This window comes from Schistocerca cancellata, chromosome 2 (assembly GCF_023864275.1).
Source record: "Schistocerca cancellata isolate TAMUIC-IGC-003103 chromosome 2, iqSchCanc2.1, whole genome shotgun sequence".
Lineage (NCBI taxonomy): Eukaryota > Metazoa > Arthropoda > Insecta > Orthoptera > Acrididae > Schistocerca > Schistocerca cancellata.
In genome coordinates, this window is record NC_064627.1 from 1058311583 (window position 1) to 1058329417 (window position 17835).

General features: G+C 43.4%; 1 protein-coding gene across 1 annotated transcript in view; it reads right to left on the minus strand.

Moving 5' to 3' along the window:
- Positions 1-17835, minus strand: part of LOC126160968 (uncharacterized) — a 340498-nt gene that overhangs the window by 164809 nt on the left and 157854 nt on the right. The window contains exon 3 of the mRNA XM_049916949.1: positions 9733-9833. Coding sequence (XP_049772906.1) covers positions 9733-9833 — 101 coding nt within the window. The remainder of the gene's footprint in view (positions 1-9732; positions 9834-17835) is intronic.

Genomic DNA, 17835 nt, shown 5'->3' on the forward strand with positions numbered 1-17835 from the left:
CCAAACGTTTGGAGCATTTTACCCTATTTACTGACTCCTGCTCATGTGCTACATCTGTTGTTGGTATGACTACTTGTTGTACAGAATTGATGTTTTCTAAAAATTAAGAGAGAGTCCATTTTCATAGAACCACTTAATAATTCTTTAAAAAACATCATTAACAATCTTTTCTGTTGTTCCTCTCTAATGGGATTTATTATAACACTAGTATCGTCTGCGAAAAGTTCCAATTCTGCTTGTTCAATGTGAAGTGGCAGCTCATTCACGTATATAAAGAATAGGGGTGGACCGAAAATAGAACCCTGTGGGACTCCCTTTATGATTTCTGCCCCTCACTAAAATTTTCCATCCCTATGACATTGTCTGAATTATTCGTCAGCCGCTACTGTGTCCAACAAGGCATTGGTAAGTTAGAAAATGACACCACCTTTGCAAGAAAAGTATGGTCCAGTACCTTTGTGGGAAGTGCTAGGCTACAGGTCCAAAGATCTGTACGTCACCCCCACTCGGCCCTATGATTTTTCTGTTACTTATCACTTCTCCCGGTTTTGGTAATGATTTATAGATGTGAAAAACGTTAAGTTGTGTTGCTGCTCAGAGTCTCCATTAAACTGTACATAGCCCTGCAATTGACTGAGTAAGTCAGTTCAAACGCCAGAGAAATGCTACCTCCAAAAGAACCATGCCAAGTAAAACACTGCGGTATTCAAGGCAACAACCCTCAGGTTGAGGTAATTTTACTTGCCTTCGCAGCAGCGACCTTCCAGCTCCTTTGAGGAAGTCTGTTTGGTGTGGTGAAAGGCATCATAGAATCGCACAGTCAGTTCAGCTGTGGTGGCATCTGGAGTAACCTAGTCCACACTCTTTACGTATCCCTAAGGGAAACAAATCGCAGACTGTGAATTGAGGCGGACGCCATGGACACAGGACAGCTGCTGCTCCACCCATATAGCGTTCCCCGAAGTGAGCTCTTGGTTGTGCTGGGGTACCAGCGCTGTAACGTGCCGTGGTTCTGCCATGAAACCAGAGGTCGCTGAGTACCGCAGGCACTACTGTGTTTGGTGTGGCGCACAGAAGGCAGCGGTAAGCTCCAACAGTTATCCTCACCGATCCTCTCACACGTCCCAAAAAGAAACATTCTTTGCCAGATACAGAAGTGCTCTCACATGACATGCGACATTCAGGTTGGGGACATAATGAACTGTGAAAAGTCTTGATTCCAATTTAATTTGTGGATTGTTTCGATATATCATCATCATCGGACATACCTATGGTAAGAACGAAGAAATACAGTATAAACGATTCCTCAGGAAAAAAACATGCAACATTGGGCAACACTTTCCATCAATACTTACAATGAAGTACAAAAACAAACCGCACCAAAGTTGGTACATAACGTACTGAAAATATAGCTCCCATTCATGTGCAACCAGGTATCAAACTGACCAATCCGATAAACATCGGTTACACGATAAATCAGTCAAACCTAAAGGCCTAAATTCAACTGAATGCCTAGGAATTACATTTACGAACAACTTAAGGTGGAAAGAACACACAGAAAATGTTATGGGGAAGGTGAAGATACAACAGACCTACTAATGAGACTACCTACACTACGGCTTGTCCGCCCTCGTTTGGAGTACTGCTGCGCGATGTGGATTCTTACGAGACAGGATTAACGGAGTACATCGAGAAAGTTCAAAGAAGGGAAGCACGTTTTGTATTATTGAGAAATAGGGGAGAGAGTGTCACGAACGAGATACAGGATTTGGGGTGGACATCATTAAAACAAAGCCGTTTCTCGTTGCGGCGGGCTCTTGTCACGAAGTTTCAATCATCAACTTTCTCCTCCGAATGCGAAAATATTTTTTTTAATAAAACAAGGGAAATCAGAGCTCGCACAGAAAAATATAGTTGTTAGTTTTTTTTCGCGTGCTGTTAAAGAGTGGAATAATAGAGAATTAGTGTGAACCTCTGCCAGGCACTTAAGAATGATTTGCAGAGTAGCCAAGTAGATGTAGATTTAGATTATCTTTGACGATAGTGCTGTGCATTATCTTTGATTGGTAGTGTCTCTCTTATTTGTTGTTTATGTACATCAGTCGGGCTGCTTAGCGTGTACGCGAATGGCTGTTGCTGTGACACTTTCGATACTTAGGACTGCATACGCGGTATATTTTATTTTATCGACTGAACGAACGATGTGGAGCACATTTAAGGGAGACGCAGTTTCAAGGAAAGTGGCCACGAAATTTTGTTATATTTATTTACATTTGCATTTTAATCCCTCTTATAGTTTCTTGTGTAATGATTCTGATTATGGAGGTTTGCTCCTTCTAAAAGCATCAATTTTAGTGTTTTTGCACTGTGAAAACTGGTTGAGTCTATACTTCAACAATGATTTTAACAATCACGACCTCATATCCGATATCGATGAAAACTAATATACTACGTAGATTTGATTGTTGTTATCGAAATCGTAGGCATCTATGGAATGTTAAATGCGAGGATGAAGCAAGTTATGCCTGAGGGGAAGGGGGAGGAGACAGCGATGAACTGTGACCCCATCCAAAACGCGACTCTGGACCCGCGCCTGGTACTTGAACATGATTACCGACCATTCTGGCCCAAATGTTACGAAAAATAATTGATGGTGACATCTAATAGCAACCACACGTGAATTCTGATAACCACAGATGTTACTATTCCAGCTGTAAAAATAACTTGACTTCTGTAAAATAAGTTTTATTTGCGAATAGTAGACGTGTTCAAATGGTTCAAATGGCTCTGAGCACTATGGGACTTAACATCTAAGGTCATCAGTCCCCTAGAACTACTTAAACCTAACTAACCTAAGGACATCACACACATCCATGCCCGAGACAGGATTCGAACCTGCGACCGTAGCGGTCTCGTGGTTCCAGACTGTAGCGCCTAGAACCGCACGGCCACACCGGCCGGCAGTACACGTGTATGGTAGACAAGACCATTACCATTTTGATAAACAAGCTATTGCACAAATTACTCAAAATGTGCGATATCAGATGGTCTCGGTGTCCACCCCTTGTGAACGAACTTTGGAAGTAAGACTCCCCCGTACCTCGAAGTACAGCAGAGGTACTGCGCTATCGTGTGGTGTGGATGTCTATTGTCAGCAAAGCGAAGTTCGTAGATACGACGAGCGCCTCTTCCGTTGCCCATATCCCGCTCCTCACCGTAACTCGTAATCACGGCAGCGAACTCAAACAGTTCGTGCTCCCTGCTGGATGCAGACACACATCTAAACAACAACACCTGATAAGGCACACCGCAGACTTACAAGCAGAACAAGAAACTAGTTGCGAATGGTCTACGGTGCGCTGCGTTCCACAACGAACGCGTCCCAGTCAGCCACGCAAAGGAATAACGCCGAGCTGAGGAACATGTTTGTTTAAAGAATTCTATGAGGGAGAGCTAAAGTCTCTCAAGAGTGTCTGCGAGCCCCTAGAACACAGTGCATACTCGAAATAAACAGATGCAAAAGTTATGAAGTGCAGAAGCTCAGGTGCGCTCAGTTTTATCGAGAAGTCGTATTTACGCGCTGTTACTGGCCCTGGAGTCAATCTGGTTCTGGCAACTATAATAAATCATTGCTAACCACGGATCTGTTTGTCTGGGTGTTCTGCTCTAAACTTTTCAGTCAGTTTTGAGTTTGTCAATGTCGATGTGACTAGATGTGGACTACTACTGCACACCAGATTTGAAACCCGCATCTCGTGGTCGTGCGGTAGCGTTCTCGCTTCCCACGCCCGGGTTCCCGGGTTCGATTCCCGGCGGGGTCAGGGATTTTCTCTGCCTCGTGATGGCTGGGTGTTGTGTGCTGTCCTTAGGTTAGTTAGGTTTAAGTAGTTCTAAGTTCTAGGGGACTGATGACCATAGATGTTAAGTCCCATAGTGCTCAGAGCCATTTGAACCATTTGAACCAGATTTGACGAAGACGGAGAAGTATATCGCCCGCGGGCCGCTCAAAGAATCATCCCTGTGTTTACAAGTGATCTGAAGTCAGTATAGCATCGCTGGTATTTCAACAGAAGTCGTAACTGTTGGTGCACTGTTTTAATCATGGTACCATCTAGATTAATAAATAGTATGAATTAGACTGTGCCCTCAACCTATACTTGAACAATTTGACTTCACCCAGATAGGTTTCAGCACTTTCTGTCCGATCTTCAGTGGTTTTGTTTTAACCTTTAAAGAATATTTTTATCAGGAGGTACTTTGAAGGTTAATATGTAACAACGATAGTGTAAAAGAAAAATAAACAAACCCACTAAAGATAGCACAAAAAATGGTGAAGCATCTCAGGGTAGAAAAAAATCCTATCAGGCGTCTTGCAGAAGGCGGAATCCATCCAATCTCCAGATTGGGGTCCTAACGTCCACATCACTAATTTTTGTAATGGTATGATAATAATTACATGTGGATACTAAGCTAACAGCTTTCTTAGTGGGAGAGTATTTGAAAACGTATTCCATGAATGAGCGTAACCCTTCGCCATCTTCAGTAAACATTTCCCAATATGTGGCCGCGTCACAGGTCATTTTGTAGACCGAGAGGCTTTCATAAGGTTCACGTGTTCATTGTTGGACCGGAGTTCTTTTGCGCTTCAGTCTGGAACTACGCGACCGCTACGGTCGCAGGTTCGAATTCTACCTCGGGCATGGATGTGTATGATGTCCTTCAGTTAGTTAGGTTTAAGTAGTTCTAAGTTCTAGGGGACTGATGACCGATGTTAAGTCCCATAGTGCTCAGAGTTTTTTTTTTTTTACTGTTGCTTCATCCCCTCGCACCCTATGGGCGATGTGGTGGGCTCCCAGCAGTACAATCATAACCCTCTTCAGCCAAAAGGTTTACAGTGAAATATACATAAAGACGTAAATATTTACAATTTTTTTAATCTATAAAAAGCTGGATTTGATGGATGACCTTTCAATAAAATTAAATTATTGATGTTCTTCGTTTTCGAATTAAAATAAAAAAGGTTAAAATTAAAACAGGAACAATAAAAGCTCTTTTGAAAACATGTTGCAAAACCTGTGGTGTTCTTAAAATGACCAGTGCACTTTCACTGAAAAGTTGAAGGATCCGCACTGAGGGAAACTTGTTTTGGGAATGGAAACTTTCGTTGTTGTATAGTGTTGAAGGGTGTAATTATAAGCATAGGGGCCGATTAGTAATATCTATGGAGATAAGGTAATTGCTCGGATCGATAGTGGGAAGGCAGAATGGTCTGGAGTGTGGGCACAGTCGTAGAATGAAGAGGAGAAGGGATGGGGGGAAATGGAGAGGGAAGGGGAGTCCTGAAGAGAAGTAAGGTAGGCGTGGAAGAATTGCAGTTAATAGGGTATATTCGTATCGGGACGATTCATTGTCTGGGACAGAGAGTCAGTATAATTTTAGTTGGGAAAAGATGTGGAGGGTTAGTGGAATGTGTCGGTATGGGCGAGTCAGGGCAGGTCTGCGAATTAGAGGGGGCAATAGACATTGCAGAGTTGAGTTTGTAGATGGTGTGTACAGATGTGTTCAGTGTGAATGAGGAGAGGTGGGAATTGGCTGAGATAGAAAAAGATACGTATGGTGGAAGGTAAACGGATGCGGGAAATGAGGCGGAGAGTGTGGCGTTGAGGCACTTGGAGAGAGCGATGGATCTCTGGTGGAGCGGATAGCCACGCTACACCAGCATAGGAGACAATATTTTAGGTCAAGAGTTGGTAGATGTGAGGGACAGTGGAAGGGTGTAATTCCCATGTTCGCCCAGTAAGTAGTTTTAATAGTTTTAGTCCATTTCGAGCTTTTGTCGGATGGATGGCAGTATAATTTCGTTAGTTGCCAGTGTAGTATATGGTACCAGATATTTCAATGTGTTGGTTAGACGGATAGGATAGTCATATATCTTGAGGTGAAAGTGACTGGGGTGAAAGCTGCGGTTGTTTCAACCTGCAATTATTGCCTGCGTTTTAGAAATGTTAGCAGAAGCCACTGGTCTCACCAGCAGGTGAATTTGTTAAAATCTTATGTGGGGTAATGTCAGCCTGCTTGTGGAGTCAGTTTGGCAGGAAAATGACCGAACACCATTTTGATTAGAAGACGGTAGTGGTGAGGCGGAGACTGACAACCCATATTGAAAGTAGTTTTCATTTCAGTTCCTACTGGCTAATGTTGGCATTCGAGGCGCAAGCCAGTCATACGGCGTCGTATTTGCTTCCGCACTGCCTGCTGGTAGTGTAGTCGGTGCGCTACGTTACGCGGCTCGTGCCGCTGTGTTTGCTGCCGCGTGATTGCTGTCGCCTCGTAGGCCCTCTGTTGGCAATTCGCAGTCGCAAGCAATTTGTGTTCACAAATTCGGTCTCCTACTGGCCGCCTAGCAAGTACACGAGCTTCGTGAAATTGTACAGTTTTGCCGCAGTCATTGTTATGTCCCATCGCTGCTAACCTGCTGTGTTGTCAGAGCTGTAGACGCCTATCGTGTTGTCAGGCGTGTGCAAATAGTGGGAAACGTTCTTAGCCGACCTCCCAGAGCGGAAAGAAAATTAGACATGTGCCGATCTCCACAAAGGAGGCTACCGAGAAGCTAAACACGCCTGGAATCAACGAAAAAAATGGTTCAAATGGCTCTGAGCACTATGGGACTCAACATCTTAGGTCATAAGTCCCCTAGAACGTAGAACTACTTAAACCTAACTAACCTAAGGACATCACACACACCCATGCCCGAGGCAGGATTCGAACCTGCGACCGTAGCAGTCCCGCGGTTCCGGACTGCAGCGCCAGAACCGCTAGACCACAGCGGCCGGCTGGAATCTACGAAGTCAGCTGCAAGTGCGGAACGGTCCTGGAGTCCCTGTCCTGGAGAGAGTAAACTGTGGCAGTGGTCGAGCTGGATCTAACCTGGACGCACGACAAGCACCTATGTGCATCGACATTGAACGTTGTCAGCGCAGTAAACATCTCGGCTGGACGCCACGCGATTTCGCTAGACATGCGAGACTTGTTGAAAACAAGCTCGCTTCATCTGGCTCGCGCATCTGACATGATCTGGCGCGGCCAATTACTCGTTACGTGAAGACAGTCGGCCCTGTGTTAGGATTCAGATCCGTCCCTATTGGCCTCAACGCCGACCTCTATAGGCCGACCCTGAGGAGCCTACACAGGCAGACATTCGCCAGTGATGATCTCCCCTGTAAGCTGAGAGCTTAGGAGGAGGCCATGTTTTGACCAGTGATATGTTACCTCGTGGTTGTGTAGCCGGCGCTCTAGTGCAGTACGTTGTTCAATACCAATTAATCTGGTCAATATTTGCTGGTACAGATCTGGTGTTGCACTGTGCATGTCACTACATATGATTAAACATCTATAAAAAAAAATCAAGCTGTACGTCAGTTTCCCCAAACTGTGAAAGCGAGGGAGGAATGTGTGTTAATGGACCATATATGTACGACTTTCATTTGGCGGATACCGTTGTTCTGTTTAAAGCAGATGAACTTCAGTGATTAATGGAAGACCTTAATACAGCAAATTCGAAATGTAGTGTACATATTTGTCTGTAGCACCTGACGACTGATAAACTTTGAAGTTGAAAAATGGTTCAAATGGCTCTGAGCACTATGGGACTCAACTGCTGTGGTCATAAGTCCCCTAGAACTTAGAACTACTTAAACCTAACTAACCTAAGGACAGCACACAACACCCAGCCATCACGAGGCAGAGAAAATCCCTGACCCCGCCGGGAATCGAACCCGGGAGCCCGGGCGTGGGAAGCGAGAACGCTACCGCACGACCACGAGATGCGGGCTCGAAGTTGAAACTAAAATAATCTTTAGGAGAACCTTCACTACGATCCAGGTTCGTAAATACACTGAAGCGCCAAAGAATCTGCTACAGGCACGCGTATTCAAATACAGAGATATGTAAACAGGCAGAATAGGGCGCTGCGATCGGCAACGCTTATATAAGACAACGAGTGTCTGGCCTAGTTGTTAGATCGGTTACTGCTACTACAGTGGCGGGTTATCAGGATTTAAGTGAGTTTGAACGTGGTGTTATAGTCGGCGCACGTGCGATGGCACACAGCATCTCCGAGGTAGCGATGAGGTGGGGATTTTCCCGTATGACCATTTCACGAGTGTACAGTGAATGTAAGAAATCCGGTAAAACATCAAATCTCCCACACTGCTGCGGCCGGAAAAAGGTCGTTCAATAACGGGACCAGCGACGACGGAAGAGAATCGTTCAACATGACAAAAGGGGCAACCCTTCCGCAAACTGGTGCAGATTTCAATGCTGGGCCATCAGAAAGTGTCAGCGTGCGAACCATTCAACGAAACATCATCGATATGGGTTTTCGGAGCCGAAGGCCCACTCGTGTACCCTTGATGGCTGCACGACTCAAAGCTTTACGCCTCACCTGGTCCCGTCAACACCGACATTGGACTGTTGATGACTGTAAAAATGTTGCCAGGTTGGACGATTCTCGTTTCAAATTGTATCGAGCCGATGGACGTGTACGGGTATGAAGACAACCTCATGTATCCATGAGCCCTGCATGTCAGCAGGGTACTGTTCAAACAGGTGGAGGCACTGTAATGGTGTTGAAGTGACATGGGATCCTACGTCTAGATACGACTCTGACAGGTGACATGTACGTAAGCATCCTGCCTGATCACCTGCATCCATTCGTGTACATTGTACGTTCCACGGATTTGGGCGATTCCAGAAGGACAATGCGACACCCTACATGTCAAGAACTGTTACAGAGTGGCTTCAGGAACACTCCTCTGAGCTTAAACACTCTCGCTGGCTACCTGACTCCCCAGACCTGAATATTATTGACCATAACTGTGATGCCTTGCAACGTGCTGTTCAGAAGAAATCTCCACCCCCTCGTACTCTTACGGATTTATGGACAGCCCTGCAGGATTCATGGTGTCAATTCCCTCCACCACTATTTCAGACATTAGTCGAGTCCATGCCAGGTCGTGTAATGGTACTTTTGCGTGCTCGCGGGGGCGCTACACGATGTTAGGCAGGTGTACCAGTTACTTTGGCTGTTCAGTGTATAATTAGATGAATAATCAAGAAGCGAGAGTTGAACGTCTCGATAGGTTTTATCGTCAGACCGACTGTACTAGCTCCGGAGGTGAAATCAATGAAGAAGTAACCCCATGAAATGACATCACTGGAAACGAATCAGAAATGCAGAACCTGCAATGTGATACTATCTACTGAGGACTGAAAATTATCGCGAGCAGCAGCCTTAACCATTAAGCTAACAGAGCACGCCTTCACTCAAGACTCGAACTTTTATCATCACTGACCTTCTTCGCCTGTGATTTCCGAACGCCACTGCCAGAGGTTGTGCCGTGGAGTATGTTGGAATACCATCACTGGGGGGCATAGACTCAGCAGAAAATTCCTACCATAGAGATATGTTATCAGCTGAACAAAATTCACCGAAGTCAAACCTATAGGATGAAAGGAAATGAAATCCATCATTTATTCGTAGGTAACAGGACGGGAACATAAGTGACACTGAATAATTTAATCGGTCCTGGAGGCGTTGCTAGAAAGCCTAGTAGCTGAGGCGGCCGCCCTAAACAACTAGGAAACCAAGGTCCGAGTCCCAGTGCGGCACAAATTTTCCTGTTGTGACGACATATTCATATATAAAATAAGATATAAGATGAAAGTTCTTACCTGGGAATGTGTACATTCCTGTTGGCCTTGACATGTCTCTGGAGGGTTGTATTTGGAGGGAGAGAAGTTGGACGAATATTCTCCTTGTCGCGGGCGTGGGCCTGTGGAAGAGAAAAAGAAATGAATTCTTTCAGAATTATCAATAGAATTGCACGAATGTCAGATATAGTCGCTATAGCTTAGTCTCTTATGCCAACGAATTGTTAGCAATTAGTATTTGAGTAAACAAAAGATTCAGCATCGTGATTAAAATAATTCCATACTTGGACAGCAAAAAAAAAAAATCGTCAACAATAGACTGAGAAGAGAAATAGGGCCTGACCAAGATACTGGTCCAGTTTCCTCAGCACTTTGGCTCAATCTTCAGTCTTCGATATTCTTTCTGCAGTCATCAAGTAATATCGAGACGTTGTATGTATATAAAAAAGGCAATGGCAACAAATGTGAACTTAATACGTAATATCCATCTGGAAATATGTTAAATGCTACACAGGAAAAGACTGATCTCCTAATGATTGTTGAGAAAGTGTTTATCTGTTTGAGCACATGTGTGACTGTAAAATATCACTGCATCAAATGTTGATAAATGAAGTAAAAACAAGGTAAACACACATTTAAGAAGATCTGGGATCTGTCTTGATCCACAGGTCCCAAACTCGATGAATGACGAAGACTTTGAGGAGATAAGATGTAATATTATCCGACCTACAACAACAGTTTTCTTAATAATCAATGTTTTGCACTACATTTTACTTCTTTTCTTAATGTGTTTCAGTATCTGAAGTGGATCTGGTAGTAGTCATAAAGCGTAAATGCCGATGATGTGTAAAAACCGCAATGATGGATAGAAGTGGACGTCTTTCCTGATAATAGCATGAAAATAATTTTACACGCATTTTTATATACTTGTTTGAAGGCGAAATGCTTCCAACGAAAATGACACTTTTGTCAGCCAGTTCTGTGTGAACGGTGCGCCAGATGGACAACGCTCCAAAGAATTCAGATTCACTGAAGGAAATTTAATCTTGGCACTTGTAAAAACTGTATACAGAAATAAATGTAAGTATACTGTTCGAAAATTTTTTATACTTCTATTGAAGACATGTTAAATGAAAAGCATCGCATTAATATAACGTTAATTGCAGGGCTACATTTGCCATGTGCTGACCCTGAGATTTACATTAGAAGACAGGTTGAAGAAAGGCAAATCCAAGTTTATAGCATTTGTGGATTTGACAATATTGATTGGAACACACACTTTGAATTTCTGAAGGTGAAAATGTTAAAATACGGGGAGCGTCTGTTTCACTTGTACAGAAACGAGACTGTACTAATCAGAGTCGAAAAACATGAAAGGGAAGCAGTAGTTGTGAAGGAAATGAGACAGAATTTTAGACTTTCCCCGGTGTACACTGGAAACGGAATTAACGTTCAGGGAGCAGAAAAAAACACTGAAGCTAGTCTATGATACTGGAATCCTATCAAAGACGGCAGAGGACTTGGAAGAGAAGTCGAAGAGAATGGATAGTGTCTTGAAAAGAGAGAGAGAGTAGGATAATGGAATGTAGTCAAACCAAATCAGGCGACACTGAGGCAATTACATTAGGAAATGAGAAACTAGAAGTAGTAGGCGGGTTTCGCTATTTGGAAAGAAAAATAACTGACGAAATAGAGAGGATATAGAACGCAAAGTGCTAATTGGCAAGAAGGTGCTACTGAAAAAGAGAATTCGTTAACATTGAATATAAATTTAAGTATTACGAAGTGTTTTCTGAAAGCATTTGTCTAGAGGGCAGCAGCGTACGCAAGTGAAACGTGGATGATAAACAGTTCAGACAATAGGATAAGGAAGATTTGGAAAGGTTGCGCGGGAGATGAATGCTGAAGATTAGGTGGGTTCAGGGAATTACTGATGGAGAGGTTCTAAATGTAATGGGTGAAAAGTAATTTATGGCATAGACTAGCCTGCAGAACTGAATCATACCAATCTTTGGACTGAAAACTACCACAACAACACTAATAACATATGTATACTAATATCGCAGGTCGTTCAGTTATCAGAATCAGTGTTTCTTATAGCAGCTGTAAATGAGAAAATCTTGTGACCTATCACTTGACACATCACGTATTGTCAGGGACTGGACCTTAAACCACCATTTAGGTGACTCTGGTGCTGGCTTTGAAAGTTCGGCAAGGCAGAGCCAGACGTGTTTGCGGTCTACGTGAAAGTACGGACTGCTAGAAGGAAGCCCGGTTGCTGTTCGGGACTGCTGTCGATGTCGTTCAGCAGGCTTTGCGTTTTTTTGTACGAGTGAAGCAATCGAGCGAAACCTACAGCCGACTGCTGCACAGAGAATACTACGACTTTGTTGGAAAAAAGATTGTGTACTATCGACTCACTGGACCGCACCACTTACGTGAGTTATGAGTTCTAACGAAGAAACGGAGTCAGGTTTGCAAAAGACGTTACCGAAAAGGAGCCCAAATTTAAATTTAAATTTGGTCTATCGTACCAAGCGTAAATTTTGGCCAAACAACCGAGACATCCGAAGCATGGCAGAGGCGGGGAAGCTCTCCTCAGTGGCGAGTACCTTCTGGTAACAAAGACTGACGCGGAATTGAAGAAGACGCCCGTGGCAGTATTTCGAATCGAGTTCCGTGGCGAAATCAGGAAACAAAAGAATGGAAGTATATGAAATGCAGTGCTGCAGAGTGGTGTGGCGGATTAAGTAGACAGAGTTAGCAGACATTTGAAAGAAGACCACTGGAAATCATGTACAATGAAAGTTCTGGAACAGTGTGCTCGGTATTTGGAATGTGCAGCAGAGAGAGCGGAATTGAGTGGTGGGTAAGGGCTAGAATCACCCAATAGACCGCCGAGGAAATTGTGTGTAACAGGTACTTGGGGAGTAAAAGATAGCTACAAAATAAGGAAAGATGAGGAATATCGACAAACTTGTGGAAACACTGCTGATAAAACATAATACGGCCGCCATTTCACGTAACTTCAACATAGTTTATATGCTCCGCATTAACAAAAGAATGTTTCTTAATCGAACCTATAATAGTGTCACGTGTATAGGGTGCTGTTGTCGTTGAGAAATCCGTATTTCACAAATCGCACGTAAATCGTTCAGCAGTAAAAATTTGGCGTAGTCAGAAGACACGGTACCTGGGATACAGAGCGTTTTGATGCAAATGAATAGTTGCGCCGTCACCTGTGTGTGTGTGTGTGTGTGTGTGATCACGTGCGAAAGGTTGTGCGTGTGCGCACACAAAGCTGACGTGGCAACTTTGCAGGGCGTTGCGCCGAGCTAGGAGATAATTGGAACTTCCGTTGTCGGCACATATACTTGAAGCGATGCACTGCTTTTAAGAGGACGCCACTTTCAGGGACACGTACGTGTTGCTCAGTGCACATATTGCTGTTCCGAAAGACGACGTCTTCGAGAGTTTTAATTGTTCGCAGAGAGGTGCATCCTGAAAAGTGAAACGAGCGGCGGTGAGTTTCGTAAATCTGAAGTCGCAGGCTGTGAGCAGAGTGCAGTTTCCATTCCCGTTACTCAATGTTTACGTGCCAATGGAAGCGAAACTGCGCTAATCCACGAGTCCTAACGTTGAAATTTAACACGTCCTTCGCTTCTGTTTTTCCGAAAGGCTTCACTGCAACCTGCAACAAGCTTTATACCACTAAGCTGTTGTTTTAACAGCTCTACGATGGAGTCAATGCAAATGCGTAATTTGATTTCAGTAACAGTACAGTAATAGAAACTCTTCTACGAAATAGATGGAGTTATCAAAGAGAAATTTTCTCAGTTTGTTTTCAAATTTTACTTTGTTGTCTGTCAGACATTTTATATCACTGCATAAGTGATCAAAAATTTTTTGCTACATTGTGCATTCCCTTTTTGTGCTAAAGACAACCCTAATGTGTAGTAAAGAATCTAATTTTCCCTTTTGGTATTGTAATTGTGTACATTATTGTTCCTTTTGAACTAGTGAATTGTTTACTCCAAACTTCATGAGGGAATAAATATACGGTGAAGTAGTAGTCAGAATGTCGAACTCCTTAAACAGATGTCTAAAAGACGATGGTGGGTGAGCATTCTTACGGTTTTTGTGCAATGAAGACATTCTTTTTTTAAATATGAGTTACCCCAAACATTATTCCATATGACATGATTGAATGAAAATATGCAAAATATTCAAGTTATTGAGTTGTCTCTCTCCAAGATTTGCAATGATTGTAAGCGCAAATGTGGCTGAACTAAGTTGTTTTAGGAGTTCCAAAGTGTGCTTTCTCCAGTTTAAATTCTCATCAATATGGACACCTAAGAATGTCGGAATTTTCACCGTATTTATTATTTCCCCACTATGTGTTACACCTGTTGTTTCGCGCAAAAGTGTAAAACATTGTAACCTGTAAAACATTATGCGAGAGAAGTCGAGCTCCAAAAACGTAGAAAGGTCAAATGGAGAAACCGTAACAAGGGTGTCTGCAGGGCAGTAAGAGACTGTCGTGTCACGTGGCCTCAGTTTTTGAGACAGTTGTTTTGGGTAACCCTCACGATTTTGATACAAACTGCGGACGATGAAGCTAAGTATTTTATAGTGATTCATATCGTGGACTAACACCACTAAAAATAAATTTGAAAGTGCTATGTGCAGTCAGCGGAGTCACGTGACCGCAGAGTGGAGGGTCTTCAGTGTGTGCAATACCGACTGTTTCGATACGTGTCATGGACTTCAAATTTAAAATACGAACTTACTGTAGTACTCTCACGTCGTGGATTGTCGCCCCATAAAGTGAACTTGAAAAATATAAAGTGTGGACAGTGCAGCACGGTGTTTGGCGAGCCGGCGGTTTTCGATGAACAGAGTGTACTGTGAACTTAATGAATGTAGCGGTTACAAAGGTACCATTATAACTTATTGTGTTGTAATTCAATTCGCTGACAGCTAGCAATCAGTTATACCGAGCTGAATACTTTTTATGGACAATGCAGACTTTGACACTGTGGTAACAGAATTAACTTCTTACCACATACTTAATATTTCACGAAATAATAATCGGAACACTATAATACTGGTATTGTGAAGCAACGTGTTTCACTGCTGGGCGGCTTCTGAGACACATCGTGCGCTGTGATATATGAAGTGCTCCTCTTCATAATCTGAAGTTCGAATTGTGGTAAGAAATGACTAATAAGAGCTGTGACGTGGGTAATCATCACGTGTTTACTTAGTGGAGTACGTTCGGTCTACAACGCCGGCTGCACAGACTTCGATCAAGGAGGGTATGCAAAATATTACACTTTTCCTTTAGCATTTTTTTTTTTCAAATATATGTGAAATCTTATGGGACTTAACTGCTGAGGTCATCAGTCCCTAAGCTTACACACTACTTAACCTAAATTATCCTAAGGACAAACACACACACCCATGCCCGAGGGAGGACCGAACCTCCGCCGGGACCAGCCGCACAGTCCATGACTGCAGCGCCTCAGACCGCTCGGCTAATCCAGCGCGGCCTAGCATTTATTAGACGAGTGGCTAAGTACAAGAGGACCATTACGTCATCAGTTATTAATGACGTATGCGCTACAGGTTTATGGGTCGCCAGAGTGGAATGACGAGACGCCACTCGGCTAAGTGATAAGTCACCGAAGTATACAGGGTGTTACAAAAAGGTACGGCCCAACTTTCAGGAAACATTCCTCACACACAAATAAAGAAAAGATGTTATGTGGACATGTGTCCGGAAACGCTTAATTTCCATGTTAGAGCTCATTTTAGTTTCGTCAGTATGTACTGTACTTCCTCGATTCACCGCCAGTTGGCCCAATTGAAGGAAGGTAATGTTGACTTCGGTGCTTGTGTTGACATGCGACTCATTGCTCTACAGTACTAGCATCAAGCACATCAGTACGTAGGATCAACAGGTTAGTGTTCATCATGAACGTGGTTTTGCAGTCAGTGCAATGTTTACAAATACGGAGTTGGCAGATGCCCATTTGATGTATGGATTAGCACGGGGCAATAGCCGTCGGGCGCGGTACGTTTGTATCGAGACAGATTTCCAGAACGAAGGCGTCCCGACAGGAAGACGTTCGAAGCAATTGATCGGCGTCTTAGAGAGCACGGAACATTCCAGCCTATGACTCGCGACTGGGGAAGACCTAGAACGACGAGGACACCTGCAATGGACGAGGCAATTCTTCGTGCAGTTCACGATAACCCTAATGACAGCGTCAGTGAAGTTGCTGCTGTACAAGGTAATGTTGACCACGTCACTGTATGGAGAGTGCTACGGGAGAACCAGTTGTTTCCGTACCATGTACAACGTGTGCAGGCACTATCAGCAGCTGATTGGCCACCACGGGTACACTTCTGCGAATGGTTCATCCAACAATGTGTCAATCCTCATTTCAGTGCAAATGTTCTCTTTACGGGTGAGGCTTCATTCCAACGTGATCAAATTGTAAATTTTCATAACCAACATGTGTGGGCTGACGAGAATCCGCACGCAATTGTGCAATCACGTCATCAACACAGATTTTCTGTGAACGTTTGGGCAGGCATTGTTGGTGATGTCTTGATTGGGCCCCATGTTCTTCCACCTACGCTCAGTGGAGCACGTTACCATGATTTCATAAGGAATACTCTACCTGTGCTGTTAGAACATGTGCCTTTACAAGTACGACACAATATGTGGTTCATGCACGATGGAGCTCCTGCACATTTCAGTCGAAGTGTTCGTACGCTTCCCAACAACAGATTCGATGACCGATGGATTGGTAGAGGCGGACCAATTCCATGGCCTCCGCGCTCTCCTGACCTCAACCCTCTTGACTTTCATTTATGGGGGCATTTGAAAGCTCTTGTCTACGCAACCCTGGTACCAAATGTAGAGACTCTTCGTGCTCGTATTGTGGACGGCTGTGATACAATACGCCATTCTCCAGGGGTGCATCAGCGCATCAGGGATTCCATGCGACGGAGGGTGGATGCATGTATCCTCGCTAACGGAGGACATTTTGAACATTTCCTGTAATAAAGTGTTTGAAGTTTCTGTGTGTTTCTGTGTGTTTCCATTCCATGATTAATGTGATTTGAAGAGAAGTAATAAAATGAGCTCTAACATGGAAAGTAAGCGTTTCCGGACACATGTCCACATAACATATTTTCTTTATTTGTGTGTGAGGAATGTTTCCTGAAAGTTTGGCCGTACATGTTTGTAACACCCTGTATAAAGGACAGGAAGCTCTACTCTCTTAGGACAATTGGCAAAAACAACTGTGTAACAAACATGTAATTTTAGAAAGCATTCTGCAATTGGTACAAAGCAGCGATCGGTATAAAATGCTAAAAGTATGATAAGAACAGTCTCGATCCGTTTTCAGATTGCAGTGTGACATCCTTACTTCTAAGGATCTCGGTCCGTCTGCCGCCACCAGCACCCATAATGGCGGGGAAAGCCTGAAGATGGTCTGAGGAAAGGGCCGAAACCGGGTGCTAACGAATAAGTCTGGAAAACGATCGAGTCTGTTTTTATTTGATTTTTAATATTATTTTGTGCAGAAGTTATCTGTGCGACTTCTCATCGTTAGTACCTTTTCCACGCAAGTGAAGCCCGAAATATTTTAAATAACACTAAGTGACTTCAAAGCTTAAACGAAAATTAATTTCTTTGACTGAATTACTTTCCAAAGCGAATATTATATATTCGAGTATACTTTATCTATTGACACTACTTTCATTCTTGTATCATCGACGAGTATTTACATATTTATCTGCAGTGATACAGAATTTTCTATTTTTGTTTTCTTCGTCTTGTGTTACATATATTGTAAATGTATAATTGCAATGTTTGTGAGCATTACTCCTGTGTTTTGAACTTTTATCCAATTTCCGTGTCGAATTTTGTGCCGTGTAATGCAATGTGCTGCTGAAATATGCACGTCGGAAGTGTCAGTCATTAAGCCAGTTGGCTACAACCTGCCAGAATAGAGTACGTGTGTTTCCATTGGTAAAAAAATGAAATGATCGTATGGTATTTATTGACCGGGATATTCATTTCGGGGTTCGGCCGCCGTATTGCAA